The 14,127-nt window shown below is 42.8% G+C and overlaps 1 protein-coding gene and 1 pseudogene across 2 annotated transcripts in view; both read right to left on the minus strand.

The window, feature by feature from the left end:
• Positions 1 to 13,653, minus strand: part of DCAF4 (DDB1 and CUL4 associated factor 4) — a 32,095-nt gene extending 18,442 nt beyond the window's left edge. For both annotated transcript variants that reach the window (XM_037832372.1, XM_037832371.1), the window contains exons 1-2: positions 13,569 to 13,653; positions 2,038 to 2,137 (exon numbers count right to left, since the gene is read on the minus strand). In XM_037832372.1, coding sequence (XP_037688300.1) covers positions 2,038 to 2,129 — 92 coding nt within the window. In that variant the 5' untranslated portion in view covers positions 2,130 to 2,137; positions 13,569 to 13,653. The remainder of the gene's footprint in view (positions 1 to 2,037; positions 2,138 to 13,568) is intronic.
• LOC119532596 lies at positions 10,645 to 11,850 on the minus strand (annotated as a pseudogene).
• Positions 13,654 to 14,127: the final 474 nt, after the last annotated feature.

Below are 14,127 nucleotides of genomic sequence, written 5' to 3' on the forward strand. Positions count from 1 at the left end.
AACCCACACATACCCCAAAAGGAAGATAAACTGCAAAACTAGGCTGAAAGAATGAAAGACCTTTCTCATTCTTCTTTAAATACTAATGCTATGCACAGTTTCAGGGAAAAATACAGATTCCCCCTTTGAGGACGCAGAGCTTCGTGCAGCAACTCATCTCTGATCAAGGAGCAGCAGCAGGAAGGACAAAGCATCACGACAAATGTCGGAGCTCCTTGTGCAGGGGCTGTAGCCCAGCAGATTTCCATATGGTTCTGCCAAAGCTGAGCAGACTCTCCTCGTGTACAGGTCACATGTTACTACATGCTGTGCTCGTGTGGGAAGGCCTGCGGCCCGGAAAATATCCATGGCTCTCCTTAGGAAACATATAAACATTGGGCTAATTTGGCTCGGGGGAATAGATTTCAATCTGCACCAAAAATGAGACCTTCCAAGCACTGAGACCTACTTAGCGCCAGGCAGTCTGTTCAGGGCTTGCCGGCATGATTGCTAACCTTGTAAGAGAAATATTAGCTCCATTTTGTCAAAGAAAAAATATTGACTCCGAGTCAGGAAGGAATTAGCCCAATTTCACATAGTTTGAAAAGCTAGGGTGTCAAATTCAGACTTCCTAATTTCGAAGCCCTTGTTCTTAACACAAAATTTTGATGCTTTTCATTATTATTTGGGTAAAACTGTTCTAGAGAAGCATCTTAGTATTTGACATCTTTCCTGACTCCTAAACTAGAAATGTGTCCATTTTAAAGGGAAATCTGGAATGCAGATGTGTTTTTTTTTTTGGGGGGGGGTGCTTAAACTCTTCAATACCCTCACCACATCTTTGATTTGCTTGACTTATCAATTATATATCTGTCTATACTTGGTAATTCTGACAATTTTTGCCTAATATATTTTGAGGCTGTGTTATGAGGTGTGTTCAAGCTTAAATTATATCTTCTTGGTGAAAGAAAGCTATTATTATTTTGTAGTGGCTCCCTTTATCTCTAGTAATTTTATTTGCTTCAAGGACTATTTTGCTTGCTATTAATACAGCTACTCCAGGTTTTTTAGGGTTTGTTTGTTGGTTGGTTGAATATTTGTCTGGTATATCTTTTTTTGTCCTCTTACTTTTAAGAGGATGAGTTTTGAAATTGGCCTGTGTCTCCTTTGGTGAGGAGGCAGTGTGTGAAACCAATCGCTGTGCAAAGACTTCTTATGGCGGGAGTGCCCCAGCAGCCCTGATCTAGGAACTGCTGCCCCTCCTGGAGGGGTGGGGGAGTGCTGGGAAAAAGGAATGTATCTTGTTCTGAGAGTATATTTTTGTATTTCCTTCATGCAGAAAAATAAAGAAGAATGTGGAAAGTGCTGATTGTCCTGAAAGATCCCTCACAGTCAAATGATCAATATCAAATTAGGAATCACAGGTCCTTCTCTCTAGGATGTGATAAGAAAGGGGGATATTTAGGGCTTCAGGTCAGTACAACATTTTTTTTTTAACTTCTTAAGCTGGTGGTGGGTACATGGCATTATCCTGTATCCTATTTGTATATATTAAATACTGTACTGTATACACACATGCACACACAAATATATAGATTTTTAGCCTTTTTCATGGCTTAGGCTGAATTAATGAAATTGGGTTTCTGTGGTTCAAACAAGGAAGAACAGGTCTACAAAACAGAGCAACCCTCCTCCAGCTTTATCAGGCAGTATCCACTTCCAGCCTTGTGGCTCTGCTGTGGCCCGAAGTCATGGTCAGTCCGAAAAGGAAGAAAAGAGTGGCCAGGTGTCCTCACTACTCAAGAGTGTCTGCTGACCAGCAGCAATGACATGGCCTGGGAATCTGGGAGAAAGACAGACTCTCCTTGGGCCCCACCTCTGACCCATGGAATCAGAGCCTCCATTTCTGCCAAAATCGCCAGTGATTTGCGTGCACACTGACGTGTGAATGTGTGGAAGTGCCGCGCTGGATGGTGCTTACATGGTATTGGGTTAAAGCTGGCTCCCAGCGCGCACACACGCACACACACACACACACACACACACACACACACTTACCTCTCATTAGAGCCACCCTGCATGAACCAAGGATTTTGCTGGTGGCTCCTTCTCCCATGTCTCCTCCTACCCTGACGGCTGTTTTTATCCATTTCTGTTCCTAAAAGGGAGGAAAAATGACACACATACATATGTGTGTGTCTGTGTGCTTTTGTCTTCTGCTAGCTTCTTGATGGTTCCTTTATGCTCAGAACTGGGAAAGAGAATGGCTTAATGTGGGGTTATCATCAAAGCTGCCAAACCAAGCCTTCCCTGTAAACGGCTGCCTCCAGGTGAAGGAGACATCGGCAAAACCCAGTGCTTCTGTTGTCACCTCTTTGGCTGCAGTCCCCTCACCTCACAGAGGACACTTGTCCTGACAATCCGCTAACCGCCCGTTCCCTGGTAACAAAGCAGGGTTTTGACAGACACTCACAATTATTGTACGACAACAGTTTGAGCCTGGCATGAGAACTCTCTTAGGTTACTCTTCTTCTCATAACAGGTTAACAACAGAGAATATAATCTTTTTTTTTTTTTCAATCCACACAAATTCTGTATACAGAGAGAACAGTTCGTGGTAAATGCTTTCTCTTGATGCGGTTTCAAAAAGGAAGGAAACAGGGAAAATTATGAATGTAATTAAATGGCAGCCAGGGTACATGGCATCTCAATGTGCTTTATGAAAAAACAGTAGGTACCAGAATTCTTTAGCTCCCTGAAGTACACTAGCTGTTGAAGGGAAGGGTGTGCACATGCATTTTTTTGAAATAGGGAATGAGATAAAAACATTCCTAAACATGCCATAACTATTTCAAGTGGCTTTTTCCAAAGGCTTCTCTTGAATAATCTGAATCCATCATTTAATCCTAAAAAGTCACAGGTAGGCTTGAGACAATCCTAAACCCTCCTAACGTCCCCTCCCGTTACTTTTAGCAGGCAGCGTAATTTCCTACCTCACAGAGAAGAGAGCGGTTACCAGACTTCTCTCCCATCCACTCCACAAACATCTGTCTTCACTAAATCTTCTCTTCCCTCATCTTAAGAGAAAAAGGTTTCCACGCACCTTTCAAGGCAAACCCCACCTGGCGATTGATCCCATCCCTTCTCAGGGACTCTGCAGACATGTGCTACTACAATGTTTAATCTCTCCCTTTCCTTATTTCAGCTTATAAACATGCTTGAGTTTCTCGTTTCTGTATGCCCCATCTTTAATCCAAAGAGAACAGAAATATTCTGAAAGGGTGGTCTAAATGCATGAATTCAACTTCTTTGTTTCCAATTATTCTTCAGCCCACTGTGATCAAGCCCCCTGACCACCACCACCACTACCATCTGCTCCCTGCTAAGATGCTCTTGCTACAGTCATAACTAATGACCACCTTCTTGCCAAATTTAATGGAAGCTTTTTAGCCCTTATTCCTGTAACACATGAGGAAGCTTTATTCCTCCTTTGGCTTCTGGAATGTCTCTCTGCTAGTTCTCCTCTTACTTGTCAGATTAATCTTTTTCTTGGCTATTCTTGGTCAATAACCCTGAAAACTGTTATCCCAATGTTCTGTCCTAGACCCTCTTCTTTTAATACTTAACACCATCGCACCCACCCACCCAGGTTCATCTCCAACCTTAGCACCCCTCCTGAGCATCAAGTTCGTATACTGCTGCCCTTCCGTCTATTTTCACAGGCCCAGCAGAATTAACAGGATCAAAAGTGAGTTCATGCCAAGCATGGGGTTGCCACAGGGTCCTGCAACCCTGTTACTAGGTATATACGTGGAAGAACTGAGAACAGGGCCATGAAAGGACATTTGCACAGCGCGGTTTATGGAGGCAGTATTCATGATTCGCAATGGATGGAGGTGGCCTAAGGGTACATCGACTGATAAACAGAATGGCAAACTGTGGTGTATACAGTGGAATATTGAGCTACAAGAAGGAATGAAGTTGTGAGGTAAATGGACCTTAAGGACAGTATGTTGAGTGAAATAAACCAGAAATGAAGACAAACATTATAATGACATACTAATGTGGACTAACTATAATGTGCAAACTTTGAGAATCGAATCTCAGAGCACAGGTTATCAGGGGAAGGCTTATGGTAAAGATTCCTAGATTGAAAGCTCTTACAGCAGTTACATCTGTTCCTGGGTTTTAATTGTTATTTCTAAATTCTGAGATGCTGAGCTCTTTGTATATAATCTGGTCGGTCCCTGGGTGACGTGATATCTGAGACTCTGAACCAGAGTCCAGCAGCTATAAATATCAGCATTACCCCATACAACAAACATCAAAGAGGTTAAAAAAGAGATCAGACTTAAATTAGAGATATGAATGAAATGGACTTGGTTAGGACTAAGGTAAATCAGATTAAAGGGTAAAGGACAATATTGACAGTGTTTTAAAATTAAAACTTCTGTGTGAGACCAAAGGAAGAGATGTTTATTAGCTGCAAAATCTATATTTTTTGTAACACACTATATAATTTAACTTGTATGGTCAGTTTATTCAAACACCATAATTGCATGGAACTTTGAATAGGGAGTGAAGTCTGGGTGGTTTGTACGGGTTAGCATGAAGTTCCGATATATCCCAGAGTAATTTGGGCAGAGAATAAAAGGTATTTGCAAAGGCCCTTGAGGGACTGGGGGAAAATGTGGAAATTATTAAAGTGCCCACTTGAGGAATTAATTATATCTCACAAGCTTTGGGGACTACCAATTTAGAAGGCTGAGCCCTCGATTTTGGGGTTTGCCCTTATGAAGTTTGTTATTGCAAAGGAGAGGCTAAGCCTACATATAATTGTGCCTAAGAGTCACCCCCAGAGAACTTCTTTTGCTGCTCAGATGTGGCTTCTCTCTGTAAGCCAGCCTGGCAGTTGGACTTGCTGCCTTCCCCCCTACATGGGACATGACTCTCCCTGGCATGATGTAAATCTCCCTGGCAATGTGGGACATGACTCCTGGGGGTGAACCTGGACTCGGCATTGAGGGATTGAGAAAGCCTCCTTGACCCAAAGGGAGAAGAGAAATGAAACAAAGTTTCAGTGGCCAAGAGATTTCAAATGGAGTTGAGAGGACATTCTGGAGGTTATTCTTATGCATTATATAGATATCCCTTTTTAGTTTTAGTGTATTGGAATAGCCAGAAAGAAACACCTGAAACTGTTGAATTGCAACCCAGTAGCCTTGATTCTTGAAGATGACTGTATAAATATATAGCTTACACTGTGTGACCATGTGATTGTGAAAACCTGTGGCTCATACTCCTTTTATTTAGTTTATGGACAGATGAGTAGAAAAATGGGGACAAAAAGTAAATGAATAATAGGGAGGGATGGGGGGATGGGATGTTTTGGGTGTTCTTTTTTACTTTAATTTTTATTCTTTTTTTTTTGCAGTAATGAAAATGTTCAAAAATTGATTGTGGTGATGAATGCACAACTGTGAACAACCGATTGTACACTGTGGATGACTGTATGGTATGTGACTATATCTCAATAAAACTGAATTAAAAAAATGCGTTCATATGTCACTAGAAGGAAAGCTAGAGGATGAAACATGGGACTGTAAAACATAGTGAACCCTGTTGTGTTCAATGACCGTGGTTAACTGTACAAATGTAAGAATATTCTTCCATGAACTAGAACAAATGTATGTCACTATTACAAGGTGTTACTATTAGAGTGGTTTTCATGGCAAAAAATACAACTAATGCAAACTGTGGACTATAGTTAACAGTAATATTACAGCATTTTTTCATCAATTGTTAACAAAGGTACCACACCAATGCTAAGTGTCAATAAAAGGGGGGTATAAGAGGTATGGGGTTTTTCTTTTTGGAGCAATAAAATGTTCTAAAATTGATTGTGGTGGTGGATGTACAACTCTGTGATTATACCAAGAGCTACTGATTGTACACTCTGTATGGACTGTATGATGTGTGAATAAAACTGTAAAACAACAAAAAAAGCGAGTTCATGATTTCCCCCTGGTCCCCAATCTACTCTTCGGCAAATCTGTATTTCCCTTCTCTATAAATAATATCACTGCCCCTCCTCACACTCTTAAGAGTTTGACAATTTTATTCATTTTCCTCAACAACCACTTTCATGACTCCTGAAAACAACTTGCGTGATGGCTGTGGGTTTCCCTATGGATTATCTTACGCCCAGCCAAAGAATAAAGTTGTATTTATTAACTATTTATGTTACAAGTTGAAAGGCACTGTGTACAAACAGGGAGGGAAGCATGTATGACTGAAGTTAAGAAAACTGGTAAGAAAAATAAACAATGACATAAATATTAAATTGAGAGGGTTATTATTACCAAACACTATAAAAAGATCACAATTGCTTCAGCATGTACATTCTGTGCACATAAAATGATTTCAGTTCATCCATTTTAAATAGGTAAATAATACACGAATACAGTAAAGAACACAGAAAGTTGAGTCAAAGGCTTCAGATCACCCATCATGGGGCAGGACCAGGCTCCACCTACACATTATCCCCACCAGGGGGCTTCGCAGCCGGAAGAACAGGGCAGATAAGATAATGACTGGTGAGGGCCGACTCATGAGAGAGAGGACATTTCTCAGCCAGGAGCCCAAACAGGCACAGGTACAGGTACTGCAACTGAATAAGGGAGGCAGACAATGCCACCCAATGCTAATGAGCAAGACGGAACCTTTTTTTTTTTTTAAATATTCAAACAATTCCCATTTATTCAGATACTTTTTTCAGTTCAGTTTTATTGAGATATATTCACATATCCTACAATCATCCACAGTGTACAATCAATTGCTCACGGTACGATTATATAGTTGTGCATTCATCACCACAATCAATTTTTGAACATTATCATTACTCCAAAAAAAATTAGAATAAAAATACAAAAACACCCAAAACATCCCATCCCCTCATCCCCATTATTCATTTAATTTCTGTTCCCATTTTTCTACTTATCTGTCCATGTACTAGATGAAGGGAGTGTGAGCCACAAGGTTTTCACAATCACACAGTCACACCATGTAAGCTACATAGTTACACAATTGTCTTCAAGAATCAAGGCTACTGCATTGCAGTTCAATAGTTTCAGGTATTTTCCTCTAGCTAGTCCAATACACTAAAAACTAAAAAGGGATATCTACATAATGCATAGGAATAACCTCCAGAATGACCTCTCAACTCCATTTGAAATCTCTTGGCCAACGAAACTTTATAGTTTCATTTTGCTTCCCCCTTTTGGTCAAGAAGACTTTCTCAATCCCATGATGCCGGGTCTAGGGAGCCAGTCATTTTTCAAAGCCAGACCAAACAGAAGCTGACCAAAAACAGAAAGGGTGTCAAGACTGGATGAAAATGTTATCTTTTCAGTACTTTTAAGAGCCTGTTTTAGGGTGGGGAATGTGTCTTCCCCAAATGCACACGTAGTGCACTCTTGTTATACATACTTTTACGGTCTATGCTTGCCCTTATTACTCTGTATTGAATCGTATTGGTTTACACTCCCATTCCCTAGAAGATGTGATATGAATTCTTTAAGGCAAAGACCCTGCTTTGTTCTTTCTATCTCTATCCCTAGCACCCTGACCTGGCCGGCGCTCAGTTTGCTGAGCTAAAAAAAAATAAAATACACCTACTGAAAATCCGGGTAGCTCCCCTCTGCTCTGGGTATATTCATTTAATGTTCGATAAACATGTTTACCCACCCCACGTCAGGCACTGGGCTAGGCACTGGGGAGCAAGCAGAGATAGATAAGCCATGGTCTCTGCCCTCAGGCACTCACTGTGTAGTGGGCAAGATGGTATGGTGAAGACTCAGGTCTCTCCAGGTACTGTGGAAGGGAAGGGAACGGTTGCCCTGCCTGGAAGGGCCACAGGGAATGTTTGAACCGCAATCTGAAGAATGAGGAGAGTGCCAGGCAACGTGGTAGGAAAAGCTTCCTAGGAAGTGGGACCAGCAGGGGCAACTGCATGGAAGTATGTTGGTGCCCGATGGGATGAGGGGCCTGCAAGCAGATTGGTGTGGCTAGAGCTGAAAACACAGGGGACCGGGGGATGAGGCTGGAAAGGCAGGCAGGGGGCAGATCAGGGGGGGCTTTGGGTGCTAGGGGAGGGACAGGAGTTGATCTGCATTTTAGAACTGGCACGTTCAAGGCAGTGGCGGAGGAGTAAGTTGGGAGTTAAGGACTGCTGCGGCAACCGACGTGAGGTCAACTCACAAACTAAAGAAGTGACACATGAAATTAGGGAGCCTGGACTTACAAAAATTTAGGAGGTGAATTTGGTGGGAGAGGAGCAGAGAGAGCAGCTGAGAATGGTAAGTAGATAATTGGTGGTCTCATGGGCTGAGAGACTAGGACTAAAGAAGGAAGAGCAGTTTGGGGAGGGGAGAGAGTAAGTCAGATTTTGGACAAGCCAAGCTCAAGGTGCTGGTAGAACACCCAAGTAGACAGCTGTAAAGGAGGGTCTGGAAATTAGAGAGGAAGTGAGGCCAGAAATAAGAGATTTGTAAATCAGCACAGCGGTGACACACAGATTAAGAAAAATGTGGTTCCAAAGTCAAGTACAGTGAGATTCAAATTCAAAATTAGAGACAATTTTATCTGACCAGCATATGAAATCCAGCACATATCACAGTTTTTCGATCAGTAATTCCACCTGGGAGCAATTTTGCCCACCAGGGGCCACGACAATGTCTGGAGACATATTTAGTTGTCACAATTCAGGGGAGGGGTGCTATTGGCATCTAGTGGGTAGAAGCCAGGGAGGGTGCTAACCATTCTAGGCACAACACAGGGGCCCACAACCAAGAATTATCTAGCCCAAAATGTAAACCCTGCTGGGGTTGAGAAACTCTGTGGTAGACAGGAAGCCCTCAGTGACAATTTGCCAGATGAAATGCCCATTCCAGCTCCTTTGGAGTTGTTCTGCCAGCCATCAGATACACAAATAAGATGTATGTTGCAGAGGGTTGAGCTTGGCTTTGCCTTTCACAGAATCTTAAATACTTGAAGGAGTACAGATGAATGATTTCCAAGCAGCCACTATTCTGGAAAGACAACATTAATCTGAAACAATAGATAAACAAACATGATATGCCTTTCTGGAAAGTGACTGGGCAATACTTATCAAGTAACTTATAAATGCTCATGCCTTCTAGAAATTGATACTAAGAAAATAATCCAAAAGATTATAAAAATTATACGCAAGATGTTAACTACAACTTCCCAATGCATTTCTTGAGGTCAATATTGCCCTGATACCAAAACTGGAAAAAGACATCACAAGAAAACTATCCATCAGTATCTGTTGTGAATACAGATGGCAAAAGTCCTCAACAAAATACCAGCAAACTGAATCCAGAGGCATTTAAAAAGGATTATATACCATGACCAAGTAGACTTTATCCCACAATACAAGGCTGGTTCAACATATAAAAATCAATCAATGTACTATACCACATTAACAGAATAAATGGAAAAACAACCCAACATTGATTATCTCAATAGATGCAGAACTGACAAAATCCAACACTTTCATGATACAAATACTCAAAAAACTAGGAATGGAATGGAAGGGAACTTATTCAACCTAATAATAAAGGGCACCAATGAAACACCCACAATTAACATCACACTTAGTGGTTAAAGACCAAAAACTTTCCCCCTAAGACCAGGAACAAGACAAGGATGTCCACTGTCACCACTTCTATTCAACATCATGTTAGAAGTTCTGGCCAGGGAAATTAGGCAAGAAAAAGAAATAAAAGACATTCAAATTGGAAAAAAAAGAAGTAATATTTACAGATGACTTTATATACAGAAAATCCTAAAGAATCTACAAGAAGCTATTAGAGCTAATAACTGACTTCAGCAAGGTTACAGAATACAAGCTCAACATACAAAAATCAGTGTATTTCTATACATTTGGCAATGAACAATTCAATTAAAGTAAACAATTCATTTTACAACAGCATCAAAGAGAATAAAACAATAGGAATAAATTTAACAGAAGAAGGGCACGATCTGTACACTGAAAACTATAAAACACTGCTGAAAGAAATTAAAGACGTAAATAAATGGAAAGACCTGTGTTATGGATTGGAAAATTTAACACAGTTAAGATGGCACACTCCCCCAACTGATTCACAGATTCAATAAAATTTCTACAAAAATTCCTACAGTTTTGCACAAATGGACAAATGGATCCCAAAATCCCTATGGCAATAAATGCAAAGGACCCAGAACGGCCAAAACAATTTTGAAAAAGAAGAAAAAAGTTGGAGGTCTCACACTTCCTGATTTCAAAATTTACTATAAAGCTACAGTAATCAAGACAGTGTGATACTGGCATAAGGATAGACAGCTCCATAGAACAGAACAGAGTCCAAAAATAAACCCATACCTCTAGGGTCAACTGATTTTCAACAAGGGTGCCAAGACCATTCAGTGGGAATAAAAGTAGTCTTTTCAACAAACGGTGCTGGGACAACTGAATAGTCACATGGAAAACAATGAAGTTGGATTCCTGCATCACACCATATACAAAAATTAACTCAAATGGATCCTAGACTTAAATGTAGAACTAAAACTATAAAACTCTTAGATAAAAATTAAAAACTTTTGTGCATCAAAGGACATTATCAAGAAAGTGAAAAGACAACCTACAGAATGGGAAAAGATGTGCAAATCATGTATCTAATAAAGGTCTAGTATCCAGAATATATAAGAAACTTCAACGATTTAACAGTAGAAAGACCAACACACTGGCTAAAAAATGGACAAAAGACTTCAACAGACATTTCCCCAAAGAAGACATACAAATGGCCAAGAAGCACATGAAAATATGCTCAACATCTAAATCTTTCTCCTCAATCTTTTGTATATTTTGGTAAACAGCACTGAATACCTCTGATTTGCCAAGAAATATTTCAATAGTGATATTCTGAAAATATAGTCTTTACATCATCTATTTTCTGCTTTTCAAAATTTCTAATAGCTTCTTCCAGGTGATGAGTTATTTGAAGTTCCCTTGAAACTCAGAATAGTCCTGTGAAATAACAAGTACATCAGATGGGTCCTGCTGACTTGTCCTTTTCTGAGTTAACTGCTTAGCTTTTCAGTTCTTTGCTGTTATCCTGTTCCATTTTTACAACACACAGAACCTTCCAAAGATTCAACTACTTTGGCTTCAAGTCTTTCCACCTCTGCTCATTGACAATCCCGAAGTTTGGCAAACTCATAAGCAAAGTTCTTCAGGCCTCTGGGGCCCCTGTAGAAAAGTACACGCTGATTTCGTTCACCAGGAGGTCCATTTTGCCTCGCAGTGTGGCAGTTTTCCACACATAAGCAGCAAAGATTTGGCACAGTTCTCTAAAATGCTTCTCCCGATTTGTGACAGCATCTTGCAGTTGTCTGGTCTGAGTATCCTGTAGTTTCACAATAACCAGCCCTTCCTCTCCTCCAGGATCACATTCCTGGCCTGGCCTCAAAATCCAGAGGCTGTAGGTTACACAAAAAGGAATAGGACTGGGCGTGGGCCTCAGGCTGCCGCATGGTGGCCTGGGCTATTTCAGGCTTTTGCATGGTCCACGGCAGTGCTGGGACCCCAGTCTGGGGGAAATGGGTGGGTAGCAGCCCTCTTGCTGGCCCACAGGCTCCCCTCAGCGGCCTCACTCTAGCCTAGGGAGGGAGGCCCCAGCACACAGCAGGGCAGTTCAGCTTCCGGCCCAGGGCAAGGAGCTGGGCGTGGAGGAACAATGGAGAGAAGCTCCAATTCCCCCACCGAAGGCCTCGCATCTGGGGGCCCTGGGCAACTGGGCCCCGGACCATTACCAGTTTTCCAGGCTGCGCCTCAACATCTTGCCTAGCATAAGGCCTCGGGACTAAGGCCCATCAGCCAGGCCGCCAAGCTCCATGCCAGGGCCACAGGGTTTCTCTTTGGGGTGGAGAAAATGTTCTGGAATTAGATAGTGGTGATTATTGTAGAACCTTGAAAGTATACTAAAACCATGGAATTGTTTACTTTTAGATGGTAGATTTTATAATATGTGAATTACATTATAATTTTTTTTAAAAAAGATGTTTAGTACAGCATTAATGTAGTATCTAAGGCAAGACACATCTTAAATATCCAACAGGGAATTAAGTAAATTATGGCCCAGCCACTTGGTGGACTATGGTGCAGCAACTCAAAATTATGGAGACTACTGAACTCTAATGTAGAAAAATGCTAATGCCTCTGGTTTCTACAGGGTAATACAAAATGGCTTCTACACTGAGCTTTCGAACCTGTTAAAAGTATGTGGACCTAGGGACAAAGTCTGGAGGGAAACAGAAAAATGGAAACAGTTCAGTTTGGAAGCATTGAGGAGTAAAATTTTACTTCTGCTTAATGTAAAAAAAAAAAAATTAAAGTTTTCTATTATTCAAAAAATACTACAGGGTGTCAGGCTTTGTTCTATTCCCCACCCTGAGTTGCTGTTTTTACCTCTATTTTACAAATAAGTAAACTGAGGCTTAGAAGGCTGAGTTAACATGCCTGAAATGACACAACCAACTAATGGTGGAACCAGGATTCCACCTCTGCAGCTCCAACCAATGTTTTAACAAGGCCCCTCGTCAACTATAACTTCCATTGTTAGTTAAAACCAGAGTTTGGGGCTTTGGAATTTTGCTTGTTTCCTCCAGGAAGTTGTTCCATCAGTTTTCTTTTCTTCATTTTTCCTTCTTGCTGTACTGATCAACTCACAAGATGTCCGCAGACTATCCTACCCCATTAAGGAAAAGGGTGCCACGGGTTCTGCAGTCAACTAGAGACAAAGCTTCCTAGAGTCGCAAGCACTTACGTGGAAATTTTGGCTTTCTCGCTACTATACGACTGAGTGTGGAGGTTAGGGGCTGGCTCTGGACTCAGAAAACCTCGTTCAAATTAGGGCTCCAACACTTACTAGCTGGTGAGTCATCCTGGGAAAGTTTCAACCTTGCTACGCTTCTTTCCACACTTGACAAAGACACTACTACCTATATCCTAGAGCTGTTGTGCGGAACACTTGGTCAATGCCTGCAAAGCAGTTAGCACAGTGCGTAGCACTTAGTAAGCACTGAATATTCGTTAGCTGTTATGTTGAGCTGACCGAAAAAGTCAACCACAACATGAACTTTAAGAAGGGGAAACCGCCCCCACGGGTCCGCAGTCCAGCCAGTGCCAGTTGCGGGATGGGGCCACCACATCAGGGTTTTAAAAAACGTTCCTGCGCGGCACAGACTGAGCGGCGACACTCCGGGTCCCCCGTTTCAACCCCGCCCCCGTGTTGACGACTGCAGATCGGCCCTTCAGAGACACCCAGACTCCACGCGCCCACGTATCGCCTGCGGCCCAGCCCCCATCCCAGCCCCCGTCAGGCCGGCTATTCCACGTGCTGCTTGGCTCCTCCCCGCCCCTTCCCCTGGCCTTTCCCCTACGCTCCCACCCACCCGAGCTCTGTAAGGAAGAGCAGCAGCAGCCCCCCGCCCGACACCAACGGGCACCTCCGCGAGCACAGACCTACCTGATTAAAGGGTCCCTTCGAGCTACCCCTCCACCCTGCTCTGCAAGTGTGGGAAGGAGTCGCGGAGGCACCCGGAAGGACCGAGTTGTAGCGTCAGCCAGTTAGGCGCGTCCGTTGTTGTGTTGTCGCAGCCGACAGGACCACGACGTCCGCCCCTTCTTTCTCATTGGACTCAGCTTCTGTTTGTCAATAGACTTGACCTCACGGGGAGGGCGGGACCTGGGAGGCGGTGGGTCGGTGGGCGTGTCTGGGCGGGGCGCGCCTGTGAACGCGGCCTGGGCGCGGCCGGAGACGGCGCTGGGAGGCTCGGGGGTTTGGATCCCGCTTTCGAGAAGCCGCGGGTCTCCCGCCGAGATCTGGCCCGGGAGAAGTCCTCTCCTGCTCGGGGCCAATGTCTTCAAGACTGAGACTTGGGGAAGAGGAAAGATTGTTTGGGGTGAAGGTCAAAGGAGTCTCTGAGAAGGAGAGAAAAAGGAAGAAGTGGTGACGTCTTCGGCAGTACACCTCAGGTGTTCGGCGCCGATGACCCAAGGTCTGCTTGGCTGCGAGGTGCAGAGGA

This window comes from Choloepus didactylus, chromosome 4 (assembly GCF_015220235.1).
Source record: "Choloepus didactylus isolate mChoDid1 chromosome 4, mChoDid1.pri, whole genome shotgun sequence".
In the NCBI taxonomy this organism is placed as follows: Eukaryota; Metazoa; Chordata; class Mammalia; order Pilosa; family Megalonychidae; genus Choloepus; species Choloepus didactylus.